General features: G+C 34.6%; 1 protein-coding gene and 1 long non-coding RNA gene across 7 annotated transcripts in view; both read right to left on the bottom strand.

The window, feature by feature from the left end:
• The window catches only part of ATAD2B (ATPase family AAA domain containing 2B), a 233,208-nt gene that overhangs the window by 102,008 nt on the left and 108,893 nt on the right, over positions 1 to 22,307 (bottom strand). For all 6 annotated transcript variants that reach the window (XR_008522477.2, XM_054548330.2, XM_054548331.2 and 3 more), the window contains exons 18-19: positions 18,072 to 18,258; positions 6,328 to 6,513 (exon numbers count right to left, since the gene is read on the bottom strand). Coding sequence is in view for 5 of the 6 variants with exons in the window: in XM_054548330.2 (XP_054404305.1) it covers positions 6,328 to 6,513; positions 18,072 to 18,258 (373 nt within the window). In the remaining variant the exon portion in view is untranslated. The remainder of the gene's footprint in view (positions 1 to 6,327; positions 6,514 to 18,071; positions 18,259 to 22,307) is intronic.
• Positions 9,596 to 18,065, bottom strand: LOC129057739 (uncharacterized). The gene is made up of 4 exons (XR_008522478.1): positions 14,317 to 18,065; positions 11,777 to 11,821; positions 10,959 to 11,017; positions 9,596 to 9,649 (listed from the first exon to the last, which is right to left on the bottom strand). It is a non-coding gene; the product is annotated as an uncharacterized LOC129057739 (long non-coding RNA).

Below are 22,307 nucleotides of genomic sequence, written 5' to 3'. Positions count from 1 at the left end.
GGACACTGAGGATGTTTCCACCTTTTGGTTACTGTGAATGATGCTGTTGTGAACATGGGTGTGCAAATACCTGTTCAAGTCCCTGCTTTCAATTCTTTTGAGTAAGTACCTAGAACTTGATTTGCTGGATCATATGGCAATTACATATTTAAGATAATGTCATACTGTTTTCCACAGTGGCTATACAATTTTACATTCCCACCAGCAATGCAAAAAGGTTCTCATTTTTCCACATCCTCATCAACATTTGTTAATTTCTGTTTTTTTAAATAACAGCCATCTTTTTTTTTTTTTTTTTTTTGAGACAGAGTCTCGCTCTGTCGCCCAGGCTGGAGTGCAGTGGTGCGATCTCGGCTCACTGCAAGCTCCGCCTCCTGGGTTCACGCCATTCTCCTGCCTCAGTCTCCCAGGTAGCATGCCACCACGCCCAGCCTAATTTTTGTATTTTTAGTAGAGACGAGGTTTCACCACGTTGCCCAGGGTGGTCTCGATCTCCTGACCTCGTGATCCACCAGCCTCAGCCTCCCAAAGTGCTGGGATTACAGGCATGAGCTATGGCACCTGGCCAATCTTTTTGTTTTATCTAATTTATTAACACATTCCTTAGAATTGTTAGTCCCCAGTTTTAAAGGTAGAGTTCCTGCAACCTTTGTAATAAGAAAAATTAATGGTTAAGAACTTAAGATCTAAAAAAAAAAAAAAAAAAAACTGAAGATCTCAATAACAAAAGGTGTGAAAAAGAGATCAGAAATAAACCTAAGAAAGCTTTCATAAATAAAATTTGCTTTGCTCAAAACAAAATAGGATATCAACCAATTAAATAAAAATAGAAATAGTTTACATATCTCAAAATAGTAACTATGTTTATCTACTATCCTATTTCACTTAGGGAAAAAAAACTTGTGGCCGGGCACGGTGGCTCACGCCTGTAATCCCAACACTTTGGGAGGCCGAGGCAGGCAGATCACGAGGTCAGGAGATCGAGACCATCCTGGCTAACACAGTGAAATCCCTTCTCTACTAAAAATACAAAAAATTAGCCAGGCGTGGTGGCAGGCACCTTTAGTCCCAGCTACTCCAGGAGGCTTAGGCAGAAGAATGGCGTGAACGCAGGAGGCGGAGCTTGCAGTGAGCCACTGCACTCCAGCCTGGGCAACAGGGCGAGACTCTGTCTCCAAAAAAAAAAAAAAAACTTGAGAAGATTTCCTTCCTCTTAAATTTTAAGAATCATGTAATTGTTTTATTACCAAAATATTAATATTAAAATAGTTCCCTTGTATCTTATGATCATTAATCTGAGTTTTCAATGCCCTTACTTGATTTTTCTACTTGAAGTTACTGATTTTCCCCTCCCAGGTCCTACCATAAACCTAGAGAGACAATGACATGAAACACTTATGACAAAATGCTACACGTAATCTTACTTTCATCAGCATAGCTAAGGAATATTTCTTTAAAATTCATTTCCAATATACTGAATTACACAATCTTAAACCTGCTCATAATAATTTAATAACAAAGCAGATACTGTGAATGTCTTCAGAAACAGAAGTACAATTCTGGCCAAGGTTTACATTCCTTCCTACAAATATCTCTACTTTATTTGCTTCCTCCCTTAAGTGTCTTTTTTCTGTGCTCAACCTTAAATTAACTCTCTTCTCTAATTCTCCATAAATACCTTGCAATTCCAATATATCTCAAATAAAATTCTCCAAGTATCTTCAGAAAGGGTTTATAAAAGTAAATTTACTTACACTACAATTCTGCATGGTTCTCAAGTGGTCAAAAATTTAAAGAAAAAATATTTCAAAAGAAAAAAAAGTAAGAATTATGCAGAAAGCGAGTGAGGCTGGGCAATGGTTACTTAAATCCTATGTGATGATTCAACTGTTAGTTCCTTTTTTCATGCAGCAAACTTTTACAGAGTAATTCCAATGTGTTAGCACTGTGCTAGGAATGGGAGAAATGATGGCCAGTAACACCTGAAAGTGCTAGTGGTCTAGAGACCAGAGGTTCACAAACTTTTTGGTCTCAGGACCCCAAAAAAGCTTTTATGTATGTGAGCTATATGCATCAATATTTACATATTTTAAATAAACCCATCAGATATTAACACTAACATTAAAAGAACATATATTCTTTTGAAAAATATATTTTTCCAAAATATAGAAAGAACATAAAACACATAAAACAAAATTTAGTGAGAAAAGTGCCACTGTTTTACGTTATTTTTTTGAGACAGCGTCTCACTCTGTCACCCAGGCTGGAGTGCAGCGGCACGATCTTGGCTCACTGCATCCACCTCCCAGGCTTAAGCGATCCTCCCACCTCAGCCTCCTGAATAGCTGGGACTACAGGCACGTGCCATCATACCCAGCTAATTTTTGTATTTTTTGTAGAGATGGTGTTACGCCATGTTGCCTAGGCTGGTCTCGTACTCCTAGGCTCAAGTGATCCGCTTGCCTCAGCCTCTCAAAGTGCTGGGATTACAGGCATGAGCCACCACATCCAGCCAGCACTGTTTTAAATGTTTTCAATTCTCTTTTGTGTCTGGCTTAATGGAAGACCACTGGATTCTCATTTCTGCTTCTGTATTCAATCTGTTACAATATGTTGTTTGACTGAAGTATATGATGAAACCCCAGACTCAGCAGATACGTAGTTGGAAATGAAACTTGATAATCCCCTGAAAAAGTCTTGGGGGCTCCTCAGGGGTCCTTGGACCACACTTTGATAACAGCTGGTCTGGTGCAATGATTTCCAAACTTTTTTGATCAAACACCTCATCAGTAAAAAATCTGAAAATATTCTCATTACTATATGCATATTTATTTAAATATACTATTTTGCTAATATACTATTTGGAAATAATATAAACCATATACACACAAAATATACTGTACTATTAAATATACTGTTTTGCTATACTATTATTAAATATACTATTAGCAAAATAGTATATTTAATAGTACAGTATATTTCGTGTATATATGGTTTATAGTATTATTTATTATAAACCATATATGCATGAAATATTTAATATGAAAAATAAAAAAGAACAGAAATGCTAATGTTTTTCCCAGTATCCCAATGCACAAGTACAAACTTACTGTGGGGACTATTGAACTACAAGAGAGGGATATATACAAAGAGACACAAGAGAATGTCAAAGAAGTTCTAAAAGATGAACTTGTCATTTTGTCCCACTAATAAGACACTAATCATGGAAGGACTAATTATTTTGGGGTTTTCTTCTATTTTAAAAATAGAGTAGGGAAACTTCCTTTCTCCTTCATCTGTGAATAATGAGGTTTATTTTCTGATTATAATGATAGTTATTTATTATGGAAGATATAGAAAATGAAGACAATAAAAAACTAAAATGACTATAACCTTTATATCCACAGATAATTACTATTAACATTTCTGTGTATATTCTTCCAGTTATATCTTTATAAACACCATACCCATTGATTTATTACCTGCATTTTTTAAAACAATACATTTAAACATATTTTCATGACATTAAATTTTCTCTTTTATTTTTGAGACAGGGCCTCACTCTGTTGCCCAGGCTGGAGTACAGTAGTACAACTGTAGTAATAGGCCATTTTTTTCTCTGAGAATTGGTTTTGTACTGCCCACTCTCTACTTCATTTCTTCCATAGATCTGGCAGCTTGCTAACCTACAGCTACTTGGTCTACAACTCTCTGTGCTACTCATTCATTCACCAAATATTTATCAATATGTGCTAAATATTAGAGATTACTATCTTAGTTTGTGACCTAAAGAAAGCAAGCAGGCTAGGCACGGTGGCTCACGCCTGTAATCTAGCACTTTGGGAGGCCAAGGTGGGAGATCACCTGAGGTCAGGAGTTCAAGACCAGCCTGGCCAACGTGGTGAAACCCCATCTCTACTAAAATACAAAAATTAGCTGGGCATGATGGCAGGTGTCTGTAATCCCAGCTACTCGGGAGGCTGAGACGGGAGAATCACTTGAACCTGGGAGATGGTGGTTGCAGTGAGCCAAGATCACGCCACTGCACTCTAGCCCGGGCGGCTGAGTGAGACTCCATCTCAAAAAAAAAAGAAAAAAGAAAGCAAGCATTATAATGGTAGACCTGAAATTAAAATGTAAGGCTTAGCTGGACATGGTGGCTCACACCTATAATCCCAGCACTTTGGGAAGCTGAGGCAGGAGGATCGCTTGAGACCAGGAGTCAAGACCAGCCTGGGCAACATAATGAGACTTCGTCTCTACAAAAGTAAGTAAACAAATAAAATAAAATGTTAAGACTTGGGAACACAGGAGAATTTCCTACAAACTATTAGTATAAAACATGTTATATAATCAAAAGAGAATTCCCATAATCTTCAGCCCACAAATATGATATCCACGATAGCTTTAAAAACTACTTATAAAGACAAAAGCGAGAGGGAAAGGAGCTGAAATTTCAGAATTCAATGCTGGCAAATTTCTAATATTTTAGATAGTAATTAAGGGTATTGGTAAATAAATATTGAAAAAGTTTACTAGTCAGTAGGCTTTCTGAATCCATTAAAAGTTATGACAACAGTATAACATTGGAAATGTATATGATACAATGTTAGCTTTAAAACACTAAACCAACAGTAAAATTACATATGCATATGGGCAACAGAAGTAGGCAAAATAAAAACTGCTTATCAAGAAGTTAGGCTCATCAAACTTTTATTCAGAAATTTTTCAAACAATATAGAGGGAAATTTTCAGGGAAGAGTCCCTATATATTCCCAACTAGAACCCTCATTTATCCCACATTTTAACTCTTCTCTTTCTTTTTATAAAATTATAATAAAACTGAGAAAGAGGATCTAACTTGTAAAGTGGCTCCTAGGTTATATCCAGGTTCAGTCCATTCCTCTAAATCAACTTCAGCTGCATTCCTACTTTATAATACTAATATCAAACATTTAATAGCTCCATGGTTTCAAAAGAAATTCACGTATACTGTCTCACACCAATGACCCTGTCTGTTATTATCCACATGTTATAGATGAAAATGAAGCAATTATACGTTCAAGTATTTATCTAAGATCAAAAGACTAGTAAGTCAATACCCTGGTTTTTCTAACTCTTGCTACATAAAGCATTCTATTAAACTTTATTAGCCTCTATGATAAACATTTTGATTAGTGATCTTCATATACTATCAGATATTGAATAATCAAAAATGAATTACTCTACATTTAATATATTTTCCTTACAAAAAGCATTAAAGTATACAAATCTATTTTAGCAAGATAACTAATGAAAGCTGAAACACAAAAGAACTCAGTAAACAAACACTTTAATCATAAAATTCTACATAATCAAGATTTATATTATAGCACTTAAAACATGTAAATCTTTTATATAAACATCATTCCTACTTTGTCTCCTGGGGAAAATATTTCTAAGCATTTCTAAAGGAGACTATTTCAAGACCTAGTAAGCTCGGGGTATTAAAACAATTTTTAAAAAATCAATTTCACTCAAGTAAGATGATCTACTATTTTTTTCTGAATCAACTATGATTTTACCTTAGATTTGAACTCAAAGTTAGACTTCAGATTTGAAAAATACGTGTATTAGTAATAACATTCAAGTTAACATGGTGCTATCAATGAAAGAGCTGAAAGGTCAAATATCATCAAATGACCTCACAGATGATAAGGATGAAAAGGATATAACTAATAGTGATATAGCCACAATTTTCTTAGAAAGCTGAGTATCCCTTTTCTAAAATGCCTGAGACCAGATGTGTTTCAGATTTCAAACCTTTTCAGATTTTAAAATATGTGCATATATATATAATGAGATTATCTTGGGGATGGGACCCAAGTCTAAACAAAATTCATTTAAGTTTTATAAAAACCTTATACACATAACCTGAAGGTAATTTTATACAATGTTTTTAACAATTTTGTGCATGAAACAAAGTTTTGACTGCAACCCATCATGTGAGGTGTCAAATTTTCCACTAGTGGCTTCATGTCAGCGCTCAAAGATGTTTCATGTTTTGAATTTTTGAATTAGAGATGCTGAATCTGTATATATATGTCAGGTTCTGTTCTAAGCATAAATTATCTCAATCTTTATAACAACACTGTGGAATACCACTATACCAAAAAAGAAACTAAAACTTAAATAACCTACCTACATCATACAGCTAATAGGCAGTTACACCCAGGATATAAACCCTGACAGTATTGATTTTATAATAATTAAAAGGTGTCCAATTTACAGAGTCAACTATTTTAGAACAATATAATAAGGAAAGATAAATATTTAATCAGTTCTTACCTCTTCAGGCAGTTCACTGTACATGGTTTCAGAGGTAGACAATAAAAATATAGGTGAAAATGATGGTATATCTTGTAGCAATGTCAGAAAAGTTGCTCTCACAGTTTCACTGACAGCTTCCCACCAATCCCCAATGTGAGGCATGTAAACAATACTAGGTACTGTTCTTCGAGCTTCACGAAAAATCTAATTAAGGAAAAAAACCAACATTAAACAACTCAAATTGATTATTCCAAAGTCTACCCAGTAATCTCCAAATATATGAAATATGTCAGGCCTATTATGGTCATTAGTTTCAGCCTCGAAATTTAAGTTCAAGATATGATGCACAAGCCTTACACAGCTTCAATCTACCCTTGCCCCACCAAAACAAAAAAAAAAGTATGTTTTGCCCTTTAATTATTCCTATTCAGTATATATTAACAGTGAAAGGTATCAAATTGCTCCACTTATCTAGCATGTAAAGATAATAAAGCAAAACACCACTGTAAAATATGCTGCAAATAAACAGATAAACATACACCTATGGCATTCACGTGGTATCAGTAAACTTTACAAAAAGAACAACATAGCTTACATTTTTGAGCACCTTGACTAAAATCATACAATATATAATCATTTTAACCGAGATGTACCACCCTAGAGCTTAAAATTAATGAACTACTTGCTGAAACAGTCATTCACCTCCTCCCATTATCTTAGTTCAATATTTTATAAAATAGTCACAAAATACTCTAACTTATCTAAAGAGCAAATGATAGCAAAGAGCTCTGAGACACTTCCATTGTTAGAAAATACAGAATGAATTTTTCCTCAGGTGTTAAAAAGTCTTAACCATAGTTTCAATCACGCTCTGCCAACACACACCAATAGGGACCAGGTTGGCTATTAGTAAGCTGCCAAGCTGAATTAATGTCCCTTACTTATTAAGTCAACAGTTTAATATCCCACCAACAAATTCTGACATGTTAATAGGACATTTCTCATTATCTTTAACAAGTTTAGTTATAAAAATCTTTCTTCCATTTTGAGAATTCTATTCCTAAAATGCTCTACTTATTTTCCCTCATTTTTAACACATTTCAAATAGCCTATGTAATATACAAGATACAGAAATAAGAATTTAGCTGGGCACGGTGGCTCACGCCTGTACTCCCAGTACTTTGGGAGGCTGAGACAGGCAGATCACTTGAGGTCAGGAGTTCAAGACCAGCCTGTCCAACATGGTGAAATTCCACCTCTACTAAAGATCCAAAAATTAGCCAGGTGTGGTGGCACATGCCTGTAGTCCCAGCTACTCAGGAGACTGAGGCAGGAGAATCACTTGAACCCGGGAAGCGGAGGTTGCAGTGAGCCGAGATCACACCACTATACTCCAGCCTGGGAGACAGTGAGACTCCATCTCAAAAAAAAAAAAAAAAAAAAAAGAAGAATATTTAAAATGATTGGGATTATCGGAAACTATCCTAAGAATCAAAAGTATTATTTTTCTTTAATGAGTAAGCTTACCACTTGCATACATTTTTTAAATAGTGTATTTTATACAGCTTTCAACCTTCTGTGTAAAATAAAAGGTACTGCCAATTCAATAATAAACCAGATGAAAGAAGCTCAAATAATAATTGGAAAAAATGTAGATGTTACGATCACTCACATCAAAAGTAATATTTGCTCCTTCCCTTCCTTAATATTTGCATATCCACCAATCCAGAACAGTTGTACAGTACAACTCCTTCAGGACTCTCAAATTTTGACCTTTTCTGCAAACACGTACCCTCCTATCCTGGATCTTGGAAATCCAAGGATTATTTTTTTCCAAAGTTCTTGTAGAAAATTCATAAGAGAAAAACAAGCATAAATATTGGCAAAAGGAAAGAACCATGCAGAAGCACAAAGGCAACTGAGGCACTTATTTAAAAAAAAAAAATTACATGCCACCCAAATCAGGCATGGTTACGTGGAAGACAGTGACCAACTCCTTTTGTCACTTTCCAGTTCCCCACTCTGTGCTGGTAAAACGAGAGAGAGTCAGCAAGGAAAGAAAGATGATCATATGAAAGACTAACCAGCTATAGGTTACTAAGAAACCTCACAAAGCCAATCACTTAATTCAGCCATGCAAGCTACGACATACATGCCCAGGGTATGAGAGAGATAGGAAAACATGCCTTTAAAAAAATAAAATTTTGCCTTTCATTCTAGTACTTCTAGGTTAGATTTTCCAGGAACATGTGTTGAGAACATCTAGCCATTAACAAGTATCAAAGAGGATGAGCAAAGCAACAGAAGGTTAAGTGATAACAATTTGACAGTCAGAAGTTAACTACAGGTGTCTTAACTGTATTTGCAAGGGTGAACTACATACAATCATCACCAGTTCTAAGAGTTGAGGTTTGTTTTTTTCTGTTTCTTTTTTTCCTCCAATTGTCTCAAAATTAACATGATATTGAACTCAAATTGAACAAGATGTTGTATTGACCCCATTAAAAAATTTAGAAATTTTTCCACATTTCCAAAAAATTTCTTATTTTCATCTCATCTTCTCAAAATTAACAAATTGAACATGAGATCCTAGTGATCCAATAAAAAAAAAAATCTGGAAGCTTTTTACTTCCAAAGCCTTTAGGAAAATGTCCTTCTTGATAAAAAAAAAAAATTTATATTTGAAAACCTATTGGGGAAAAAATCATGCAAGTCTAAGATGAACATGGAAAAATAAAAAGGCTTCGCCTTTCTGATCTATGAGTGTATAATCACATGAATTGAGAATTCACCTAACTACATGAAATACCAACATCTATGAAATATTTTTGTAATTTTTCTCCTAAGCCTTTAGAGGAAAACCATCCTTAATTTCTAGAAAAACTAAAAAGCACTATTAAAACAAGCTTTCTTTTTAATTCCTTATTCTACGTTATCTCAGAATATTAAAATAAACTTTTATATTTTCTTTAGATTTATAACCAGTCTGTTCTAATTCCCATTTTGTAATAAAAATTCAAAAAGAACAGAGTTTGAGAATAGCATTTAAAAATTCTTATAGTATAAGCAACAGGAAAAAAAAAGTTTAATACTATTATGATTTTTTTCTGTAATATAAAAACAGCTCTTCAGGAGTTTGCTGGTAACTTTTAAAGTGTGGAGTAAAATACACTCTGTGAAATCAAATACCAGATAATTCAGAGTAGAAAAATATAGCCTAGTTTCAATGAAGCGGCAACTGGCTTGGGAACAAGTGATGCCATTTGAGAACTAGAAAAATACTCACCTATAGGGTGTCTTGGATTGGTGGATGTGCAAGGTGTAGTAGAAAACAGAAAAACTGTTATAGAAAAAAAAAAAGACAGTAGGCCAAATTACTGAACCAACCGTTTCAAAATACCTCTGACATGACCAGCACTCTTGCACAAGTAAAATGAACAAATACCAGCATATGTGAACTGTTCATTTTGATTCTTTATGACATTATACTCCATTTCCTTCTGACCTCCGTCTTGCCACAGACATCATAAGGACTTTAGATAACTAATTTTTTTTAAACTTTATTTAAAAAAAAATCACAAACTACTTCCTCTAAATATTAAAGATATTAAAGGCAAAAATCAGGCCATTGAAGTTAGAAGTATCCATCCAAAGAAGCACTCATGATATAAACTGCACTTACAGTTACAAGAGTTCTAATCATCTCAAAAGCTAAACTTTGAAGTCAGCATTTTAGCCATGAAATTAAAATGTTCCATCCATGAAAATTTAGTATACTTTTAAACTAAGAATTTATAGTCCCACAACAAGCCATTTCCTTTAGAAAGTGAAAACTAGAAAAATTTTAAACCCAAATGTGAATGAAGCAGAAAGCTCAAAGCCAGTATCACTTTTATCTGCCTAAAGAGGGCAATATAGAAAAGAGGGAAACAACTTTATGTCATCAAGAAACTTCCAGAACTTGTCTCAATCACTTAATAGTATTATAAATATATTAAAATTATAAAGCACAGGTAAAAGAAAAATGTTGGGAGCTAAAACATCCTCAATATTTATAAAAATTAAAAGGCACTAATAAATAAGTTTAATTCTTTGTGCCATGCTATCACAAATTATTAAAATAAATAATATCTGTGCATTGCTGGTGGCTTTATTCCATTTTTATCCCTTTACTCTATTTATATTGCCTTTATGTAAGATTTATTGAGAATCTCTTGCGAAAAGAAGGCACTGTCTGGACTCTAAAGATTCAGGATTCAATAAATAAGGTACAAATTTCTTTACATGCACATAAAATCAGCCTGTTATAAAACACATCTGTACTAGTTTCTGAACTATGGTAGTAACACAAATTAGCATTTTATGAAAATTAAATCACTTAAATTCTTTTTCTAATATTTTCATTCCCTAAGGACTTCAAGAATTTCAGTAAATGTGACAAACTCCAGGTCAGGATAATTTAACTTCTCTACAACTCAAAAAAAAAAAAAAAATTAAAAAGTGTTGCTATGGAAAAAGTCAGATATCCATGTGAGCAAACACAAAAGCATCCAAAGTATACACAGACTGCTACAGAGAAATCCAGAAATCTATAAGCACAAACACAAGAGCAACCAAAGTATACACACAGGTAAGTACATTATTAATACCTTCATGCTATTCAACCAAAAAGAATTTCCTCTGTGAAATTCTAGATAACAATTTCTTTCTGGGGAAAGAAATGCATTTAAATTTTCACCAAGAAAAGACCTTATTCACCTTTTGAAATTATTCCCAACACCACACAGCACATAAACTCCAAAGCTTTTCAGACCATATATAAATGTATTAATTGAATGAAACCTCTCTAATAATTAAAAAGATAAAATATAGCACACTTATCAGTCCCTTTTTTCTAAATCAACAATAGAAATATACAGGAGGCAAAAATTATATTTGAGGATGTCAGAAAAGGAGAATCATAGTTTTGTTTTGTTTTTTAAGAGTGTTAATACCAAAGGTCTTTTACTACCGATATTAACATCTCCTGCCTTGTTGTAGGACTCAGTAATTACTTGTGAACTTAAGGGGGCAACCATAAATCTTCCAGGCTATACCAAGGGTTCTCATTCTCCTTCCAAAGCCTTCAGAAGACTGTGAAATGCTCAGTAACATATGTGTGTACACACACACACACACACACACGCGCATTTGTTTCAGTAATAAATGTTGGACTAATGTCTAGTGACCAGCTAAAGTACCATAGCTCAAAGTGAGAGCTATTGAAAACCTAGAATAGTAATATCTGAGGTGCATTTTTACAAAGTACAGATTCCTGGGACTCACTCCAAATTGAGTGAATCACAATCTATGGGTGTGGAGCCAGAAAATCAGAAATTTGTATAAGTACACTCAGGTGATTCTTATGCACACTAAATCTTAAGAAACAATAAGAAAAACATTGCTTTTTAATATAGTTGACACTAACTCTGCATTTTTCACTCCAATTGATAATATTAATCAATAGCTGAATCTGTCAGAAGGAGAAAAGAAAGTTCTGTCATGTATATTCTTGTGCATGTATGTTTTAAAGGATAGACATAAAATGAAACATGATCCCCACAGTATAAACAATATCAAGTAGGGGTCTCCCACCTTACCACGCATATACATACAGCCCTTTAAAAGTGATTTAAGATTCCCTTTAAGACTGCCTTTCATGTTCATGTTACACTACTAAATACCAAACTTAATTTATATTAAGTATTTTAGAGCCTGGGGAAAAGAGAAAACATGCAAGAATACTTACCACAGACTAAACCCTTATATTACACATCAATTTAGAGAGATAACTCTGAGTATAGGAGGACTAGCTCCCAAGAAAGGTGAAGCAAAAAGGAAGAACCAAAAAGGAATATAGAACAGAAGAAAAGAGAATCTTTTTCAATCTTTCCAGTGTTTCAGCACCTGACTCATGCACTCTGTTCCCCAGGGCTTTTGTACCCACTTATAACCTGTTTTGCCAAACTTTACCAATTATTTAAAAATTCCTCTTACATTATATAACAGCTTCTTTTTGCCAAATTTGTTATCAAAGATAGTGTTATATTTATGAATGCAAAATAATTTTAAATATGCACTTAAGACACATATAATCACAGATTAGCCAAGACATCTGGTCTCTGGCCAGTGTTCAGATAGAGGGTGGGTGTCTGCTATCATGACTGCACTTCATCATGGCTCGTCCTGGCAGACTGCCTATCCAGAAGGGGTCACTCTAGAGCAAGCTCGACTTCTAACCCAGAAGCTCTTAGGTATAAACTGAGAAGATGAGATGCCTTAATGTACTAGAGAAAGTGAAATACAACCAAAATAATAGTGAGTTTTCATTGTTTTTCACTACCAAGTGACACCTCTCTCCTTCCCACCAAAACAAAAAGTAGTAAAAGCCAAGAAGCGTACAAGAGACCAGAGGATGAAGTTACAATCAAAGTTGGCCAAGCAGGATTCAGAATGATGCCATGAAAAAAATCAGGAAAAAAAAAAACAACCCTATAACATCAATATATAGTTCACTACAATGCTTCCTAAGTGTTTCCTTATCTTTACTTAAATAACATTAAACCAGTAATGTTTGTGAATATATATACAAATTAGCCATAAGGAACAACTATAAACAAAAATAAAAAAACCTTTGAAAATATTTCTCTTGGCCAGGCACAGTGGCTCATGACTAGATTACAACCAGCACTTTGGGAGGCAGAGGCAGATAGATCACCTGAGGTCAGGAGTTCCAGACCAGCCTGGCCAACATGGTGAAACCCCACCTCTACTAAAAATACAAAAATTAGCTGGGCGTGGTGGTGGGCGCCTATAATCCCACCTACTCAGGAGGCTTAGGCAGGAGAATCACTTGAACCCAGGAGGCGAAGGTTGCAATGAGCTGAGATCACGCTATTGTACTCCAGCCTGGACAACAAGAGCAAAACCCTGTCTCAAAAAAAAAAAAAAGAAAAGAAAAGAAAATATTTCTCTTTCAAAGTGGTTTTTTTCATCTTTAGCTTGCTTGATACAGTCAAATAAAAACTTCAAAAAAGAGAATTTTCCAAACAGTATAGCATAAACTAAATAGGCAAAGTTCACACATTTCCCAATCTTGCAGATTCCTTCTCCCCAAGCCAAAGCAACCATATTAACAGTTTTTGGGAATACTTGCTTTTTTCACTAATGTCACCTGCATTTTTCAGCCCATGTACATCTACCTCATTCGTGTTAATGGCTAGACAGTACTCCTTTGTATGTCAAGATACACCATAACTAATTTTAGCTGGTCCCACGTGAAGGAATATTCAGTTTGTTTGCCTTTATGTTTCGTGTGGCAATTACACACAACACAGTGACAAATATCCTTGTCCATTTAGCAATGAATGCTTGTAGCTAACGTATCTTTAGGAAAAATTCCTAAACATAGAATTCCTGGGTCAAAAGGTATATGTACTTGAAATGTTATTTTCTTTTCTCACACTACACCAATGTGGTACTTGAAATTTTAAAAGATGGTGCCAAATTACACTCCAAAACATCAAATAAATTTACATTTCCACTAAGTATGAGCATTCCACATCTCCAAATGGCATTATCAAGCTTTTTTTTCTTAAAAAAAAAACAAATCTGATACTTTATTTTCACCTAAGTGAAGCTTAGAATCTTTTCACATTTTTATTGGTTGCTTTTTCTTTTCCCCCATAAATAGCATGTTTCTATTTTGCCAATTTTTATATTAGATTGCTATTCTTTCTTCTTACTGATTTTAAGGTATTTGCCCATATTTAGAAAACTTGTTCTCAACATATCTGCTACAAATATACTTTTTCCCAGACTATATCTATTAATTTAATCTAAAGAATGCTTTTTGCCATGTGTAATTTAAAATTTTATGTAATCAAATTCCTTCATATCTTTATGTTTTCTAGTTTTTGTGCATTGCTTAGAAATTACTTTCACACATAAGATAATAAATATACTGACCTTGTGAATTTTTCCAGTACTTTTATAGTTCCACTGCCCATGTAGAGTTTATTTTGGGCTACAGAAAAAAGTAGGAAATCCTAGTTTTATTTGTTTTGCTTTTTCCCCTACTGGAGGAGCTTGCCAGTTTTCCAAGACCATTTGGTAAATAATCCATTTCTTCCATCTACTGATATGAAATGTCATCGCCATTGTGGTCATCACCATCAAATTCTACTTCTACAAAAGTCTAAGCATGAATTCTCTCTTCTGTTCTATTACTTTGTCTACTGTTGCACAGGCACACTTTCTTTATTACTGTAACTCTATTACACCCTTACAATTTTGGTAGGGCCCCCTAATGACACTTTTTCCTCTAGAATTCTCCTTGCTACGCTCATATTTATTTTCTAGAAGAAACAGAACTCTTTTTTTTAACTTCTCCCCCTAAGTTTTGAGGAGATTATAATTAGAACTGTACTTAATTTATACATTAATTTAGGAAAAAACCTCACAGCCTTTGAATTTAAAGCCTTACCATTCATTAGCTGTAAGCAGTAGCAGTGGCAGCAATGGTAATAGTAATAAGCATGATTATAACTAACTTTCGTTGAGGACTATATGTCAAGCCTATTTGATAACCTCATGGTGTCATCTCCATTTCACAGATGAGAAAATTAAGGCTCAGAGTGTTAAGCTACTTGCCCAATGTCACCACAACTGAGATTTTAATCTGCATAATTTGACTTGAGTCTACATTCTGAACTAAAGAAGTTTAGCACAGTAATTACAAACAAAGTGTGCTTCTTCCTCTAAAGTTCCACATATTAACACAACATTATCATTAGTATGAAGTCACCATAAGTATTCTAGCCAGGCATGGCTCTCTCTATGCAGATGGCACTGTGAAGTATTCACTGAGATATGCTCATCCCAAATCCCCAGACTTTCTTGTTCCTATATAGTGGTTCACTCCCAATGCAGACATCTGGAGCAATGATCAGATCATGGGAGCTGAGAGTAAGAGGTGATGAGAATATTGACATTTAATTGATATCTAAAGCAGAAAAAACATCTAAGCTTTGCTATTTACTAATATAAAGATTAATAGTAGTGTGTACACACACATGCACACAAATACACACACTACAAGTACATTCACATATGGAGCTGAATGCTCAACAGATTTTTAACTGCCCAATCAAATACATTTGAAATTTATCTATGTAGAACATTCCAAACCTCTTGCCTCAAAAGAGTTGATCAGAAGACTGAAGATAACAAACAAAATTCTTGGCTTTTGGTTTACAACATAAGCTCCTGAGATCTCAAGGTAGAGATTTTAGTTTCAGACAACCAAATTTTGAAGTCTACAAGCTTGGTTTGAGACCCAAATGCCAAATCTCTAAAGATACTTCTTTGGGAGGCCAAGGCGGGCAGATCACAAAGTCAGGAGATCGAGGTCATCCTGGCTAACATGGTGACACATCGTCTCTACTAAAAATACAAAAAATTAGCTGGGCATGGTGGCACGCACCTGTAGTCCCAGCTACTCGGGAGTCTGAGGCAGGAGAATCGCTTGAACCCAGGAGGCAGAGGTTGCAGTGAGCTGAGATTGCGCCACTGCACTCCAGCCTGGGCAACAGAGCGTGACTCCATCTAAAAAAAAAAAAAATACATATATATATATATATATTTACTTTAGTGATATGGGAAGAATACATGAGACTAGGCCAGCTCTGGCCTCCTTAATAAAGATGGCTTCTTCCCCCAGCCAAGAAGAAGATTGATGATATTATGAAAGGCAGAGAGCATTCCTGGTGGGAGACTTCTCTGGCCTTTGGGTTTGGAAACAAACAAATAAGGTATGTCTTTCATATATTCAACTGTCCCCCTCAGCAACTTTTAGTTTTCTTCTCATAGTCCCTTCATATTGTTTCTGCTAATTCCTAGGTAAACTTAGTTGCTATTTCAATTGGGACCTCTTCTTCCATTATATTTCTAACTTATTATAGTATTTATAAGAGAAAACTATCATTTTAAAACATTAACTTTAAAAGTGTCCACCTTATGGAATTTCTTTATTGTCTTACATCATTTTTTAGTTGACACTGTAAGTTTTCCATATAATTAATCACATCATAGGCAAATACTTACAAATTCAATGTATCCTTTCCAATACTTAGATCTCTCAATGTCTAACTGAATTAATCTTGCATGCTTTAGTAATGTTATATTATTCTTTTGATGCGCTACTAGATTTCATTTGTAATAATTTATTTATGAACATTGCTTAAATGAGATTGGTCTACAGTTTTATTTTGTATTTCCCTGAAAGATGTGATATTGTTGGTTTTGCCAATTTCATAGCTTTCCTCCTATTCCTGTGCTTTTGGAACAGTTTGACTAGCATCAAAATGATCTTATCCTTTAAGGTTAAAATAATTCACCTGTGAAACCATCTATGTTTAGTGGTTTCAAGATACTTGCTGAATTTCTTCTTCCACAGTGATTGTTTAGATTCTCTCTTCTCTGGGGTCAATTTTGTTGATTTATATTTTTCTACTAAATCATTTGTATTTATTTTAAATGGTACTGAGTAATTCTCTTACTTGCATACAACCTGCAGTAATTTTGTCTCTCTAAAAAGAAAAATATGAGCAAACATATAAATCAACATTATTGGAAAACACACCCAGGATGAGTTAAATGTGTCAACTGGGAGCAAAATACTGATAGATAGCATTTAATTCAGGGGTTTTGGAAAGAAACCTTTAAATAGGGCTTTAAAAGTGATGAAGTGCTGGTAGGGTGTTCATATCCAGAGAACTGTGAGTAAAAGAGAAACTAAATCAATAGTACTATGAATTGTTTAAAAAATGCATATTTCTTGCTACAATGTAGGAAATGGCTTTCAGTTAGATAATTACAGTATATGTGTTAAGTATTCGGAAAATGTAACTGGGAAAAAAACAACAAAATTGTGTGAAATGTTTTAAGTGTTACTACTCCCGTTATTTAACTCTAAAAGTAGGCTAAGTATCAAAGTACAAAGTGGCATTCCTCTCTCTAACTTATTTATCTGAAACATTATTATTCAAACATTTAATGACCACTTACTATCAGCTAGACACCTTGTCGGAGTTACAACAGTGGCTTAGATATGGTCCCTTGGCTCAAAAAATGTATTACCCTCATCCCTAGTTTTAGTATGACATAATATATCCATGGTTATATATAACAACCTCAAGAAATATAAACAGCTCCACTAGAACTTTGCTTCACAAACCAGTAAATACAAAATAGTTGAAAATCAAATGTCAAATACACAACTATCAACACAAATATAATTTTTGAACTGCTATCACTATTCTAATATGAATATTAAATTCTGATTATCTCAAATTGGATATAATTTCCCTTTCTATGATAAGGCTCTAAGAAAAGACGGAAGTCTGAAACTGCTCTGAGACCACAGCTTTGAACAGAGGGTCAGAAAAAGGCAAAATAAACTCCCTTTCTACAATGCATAATGACACAGGGTATTAACATTTCAGTAAGGAGGATCATGAGAAAGACAATGAGCTCACTTAAAAAACTGTATGCATCAAAAGGATCCTTTACACTAATACTAGAATGCTAACGAATAATCAACAAAAAGTTAATATTCATATCATACTCTGAAAAAATCTTATCTGTAACACTACACACTAGAAATACTACCAAAATATAAGCAATAAGAAAGTTGGAAGTGTTCTGATGTGGTACAAACCTACCTGTGCACATGATTCCTCAGGTGTTTTGGCACTAACTGAATAAAGTGCTGGGAGATCTAGTCTATGCACAGAGAATCTTTCTAGAGTGTGCAAAAGTGCTGGAGCAAGGTGAGAAGTTTGACCTGAGCCCCGTTCTCCAGATAGCAATAAGCGTGGCCTGTAAGAGGTTGGCTGATGATATGGTGACCTGTAATACATGTAAGACATAATTATTTCAAAGTCATACATTCTGAAGACAAATATGAAATATCAGGCAAAATTTTTTACACTAAAACAATTTAACTCCAAATTAACAGAACTTTCCTATATTATTTTAGTATAGTGATTTACTTTTTTATTAATTATGGTTTTAAAATGTTGGTATCTCTGACCATGTTAATAACCAAGATATAAAAGTATAAAATCCACTTTAAGGGCCGGGCGCAGTGGCTCACGCCTGTAATCCCAGCACTTTGGGAGGCCGAGGTGGGTGGATCACCTGAGGTCAGGAGTTCAAGACCAGCCTGGCCAACATGGTGAAACCCCGTCTCTACTAAAAATACAAAAATTAGCTGGATGTGGTGGCGGGCATCTGTAATCCCAGCTACTCAGGAGGCTGAGGCAGGAGAATCCCTTGAACCCAGGAGGCGAAGGTTGTAGTGAGCCGAGATCATACCACTGCACTCCAGCCTGGGCAACAAGAGCAAAACTCCATCTCAAAAAACAAACAAACAAACAAACAAATAAATAATAAAATAAATCCACTTTAAAATAAAATAAAATAACCTTGGTATTCCTGCTATCATACCACATATATTAACTTGAAGATGCATTAAACTCCAGTATCATTTAGTTATTAGTTATCCAAGGTTAAATGTTAGGAATCTCACTTTTTGACAAAGAGGTAGATCTGAAGATTATCCCAAATGTAGGACTCAATTAACAGGCAGGGCCTTTAGGAGGTGATTAAGTCATGAGCAGTCAGCCCTCGTGAATGGATTAGTTACATTATCAAAGGGCTTGATAATAAAACTAGCTAGTCCCTTCAATCCCTTCTGCCATGTGAGGACATTGTTGTTCCCCTCCAGAGGAAGCAGCGGTCAAGGCAACATCTTAAGAGGCAGAAACCAAGCCCCCACCAGACACCACATCCGCCAGAGCCTTCATCTTAGACTTTCAGCCTCCGTAACTGTGAGTAATAAATGTATGTTGTTATGTTCTCACTCATAAGTGGGAGTTGAACAATGAGAACACATGGACACAGGGAGCGGGGCCTGTCCTGGGGTGGGAGGCCAGGGGAGAGATAGCATTAGGAGAAGTACCTAGTGCAGATGACGGGTTGATAGGTGCTGCAAACCACCATGGCACATGTATACCTACATAACAAACCTGCACATTCTGCATATGTATCCCAAAACTTAAAGTATAATAAAAATAAATAAATAAATAAATGTAGGTTGTTATAAATTAATCTGTTTAAGGTATTTTGTTATAGCAGCAGGAACAAACTAAAACAATCACAATTTTTAAAATAACAAATATATATATATAAACTTCTTCCAACACAAATTTTATTTCTGTAACAACAAAAACTAACTGTTCCTACCCTGACAGATGACATCTAAAGCCCCATACCAGAGAAGGAAAATATATTAAACCAAACTTGACTTGTAATTTCGAGATTCTACAGCACCATTAAAATAACAAATGAAACAAAGTTTACTCTCACTGTGGGTAGTACTAGACATTCTAAGGCAATGCAATAAGAATAAAGCAAATTTAAAGTGGAACTAATAGAAAGCAATAAGGGAAAAAACTGATACCTGTAAAGGATATCATTATGTAATAGCAAATCCAAGAAATCAACCAAAAACTGTCAGAATCTACCAGCAAAGTAACAAGACAGAAGAAATAGAAAAATCAATAGATTTCCTAAACACCATCAATAACCATTGTAAAAAAGGAAAGGAGATCCTATTCACTGCAAAAAAAAAAAAAAAATTAAAAAGGTAAAACAAACATTATCTAATTATAGTCTTAGCAAGAAAAGAGTGAAACTGAGCCTGAACACAAAGACTAAATAATAAACACGTCAATTCTTCCTAAGCCATTTACTTTTTTATTTTATACACATAGAATTTTCAAGTTGAAATCCCAAAAGAATTTTTGGGAGGAGGGGAGTTTCAACTTATTCACAACTTTAACTGAAAGAATAGTCAAGTAAGAACATCAAGAAAACTTTTTAAAAACATGCTACCAGCTGGGCACGGTGGCTCACGCCTGTAATCCCAGCACTTTGGGAGACTGAGGCTGGCAGATCACGAGGTCAGGAGATGGAGGCCATCCTGGCTAACATGGTGCCATCCTGGCTAACACGGTGAAACCCCATCTCTACTAAAAATACAAAAAAATTAGCTGGGTGTGGTGGCACGTGCCTGTAGTCCCAGATACTCAGAAGGCAGAGGCAGGAGAATCATTTGAACCTGGGAGGCAGAGGTTGCAGTGAGCCGAGATTGCGCCACTGCGACAGAACGAGACTCAGTCTCAAAAAAAAAAAAATGCTACCAATTTTAATGCATTCAAACATGTTTTAGTGACAAGCACTTCATAGAGATTTCTTGTTCAATTTTCTTAACAATTCTGTGAAACACATAGTTTCATTTTATTAAACAGATAAGAAACCAGGGCTGTGGAGGTTAACTACAAAGTTGTATAACCAGGTGGAAGAGTTCAAATTGTCATTCAAGCCCATTTGACTGCAAAGCCCAGGTTCTGAACCCACTATGTTAAGATGTGTCCTACTTTATACTAAAACATATTATAGAATAACAATTAATAGAATGTAGAATATATCAAAGAAACAGACTTAAACATAAAAGGCAGCCTAGGAAATGATTAATTGTAATCACTATATGAAAGAATTTCATATAAAATGAAATTATATGCATATAAATTTATAAAAATTTATATGAATTATAAAATACTTATAATTCATATAAAATATTATTTTGTTATTTTATTGTTTTATAATATATTATAAAATAATATGAATTATAATAAACATAAATTTATGAATATAAATTTATAAAATTTATGAATATAAATTTATAAAGTTTATAAGAATTTATATTTTCTTATATGAAACAATTTCATCTAAAAAAAGAATCATAAAAAATAAATGAGGGCAGCACAGTGGCTCACACCTGTAATCCCAGCACTTGGGAGACTGAGGTGGGGGGATCATTTGAGCCCAGGTGTTCTGAGACGAGCCTGGGCAACATGGCAAAACCCCATCTCTACAAAAAATTTAAAAAAAAAAAAAATAGCCAGGTGTGGTGGTGTGCACCTGTAGTCCCAGCCACCAGGAGGCTGAGGTGGCAGGATCACATGTGTCCAGGAGGTCAAGGCTGCAGTGAGCCATGATGGTGCCACTGCACCCCAGCCTGGGTGACAGAATGAGACCTTGTCTCAAAAATAAAATAAAATAAAAGGAACAGAAATGGATAATAAAATAAATGTTTAAAAACGGAGGATTCAGGTCATTTCACAGCATAAACAAAATGAATTCTAACACAAAATTTAAATTAAAAGATTCATATATTTTTAATTCATAATAATCTAAAAACCTCTGTAACCCAAAAATTATAATCTGAACCAAATAGCAAACAACCAAATGGCATAAAGAATTTGCTATACAGCAGGGCACAGTAGAACATGCCTGTAATCCCAGCTACTTGGGAGGCTGAGTTGGGAGACTCACTTGAGCTCAGGAGTTCAAGACTACCCTGGGCAACATAGACATCCTATCTCAGAAACCAAATTAATTGAAAAAACATAAAAAGAAAATTTAATAAAAAGAATTTGTCATAAACAGGAATGGTTCTTAATGTATAAAGAGTTTATATGCATAATTTTGAAAAAACCTCCATGGGCAAAGGACGTAAAACGAGACAATTCAAAAAGAAAATAGAAATAGGAAACTTTTTAAAATGTTTATTTAATTATATAACTATAGAATGCCTCCTATGCTGAATGCCTTAGCCCTAAGTATCAAACAATACCAGTGTTATCATAGAGCTCATAACTGAGTGGTATTTAGTAAATAAGTTAATACACAAATTACCATAATTCGATGTGATTAATAAGTGGTACTGTTTAAGTACACAGTGCTATGGAAGATACCAATTAGAGACTCATAGAAGGCCTTCCTGGAAAAGTGTTACCCAAGGCAGAAACCCAACAGATTGGAGGTACAAG

The sequence above is a fragment of the Pongo abelii genome, chromosome 12 (assembly GCF_028885655.2).
Source record: "Pongo abelii isolate AG06213 chromosome 12, NHGRI_mPonAbe1-v2.0_pri, whole genome shotgun sequence".
Taxonomy (NCBI): Eukaryota; Metazoa; Chordata; class Mammalia; order Primates; family Hominidae; genus Pongo; species Pongo abelii.
This window is presented reverse-complemented; position numbering and strand designations above follow the sequence as displayed.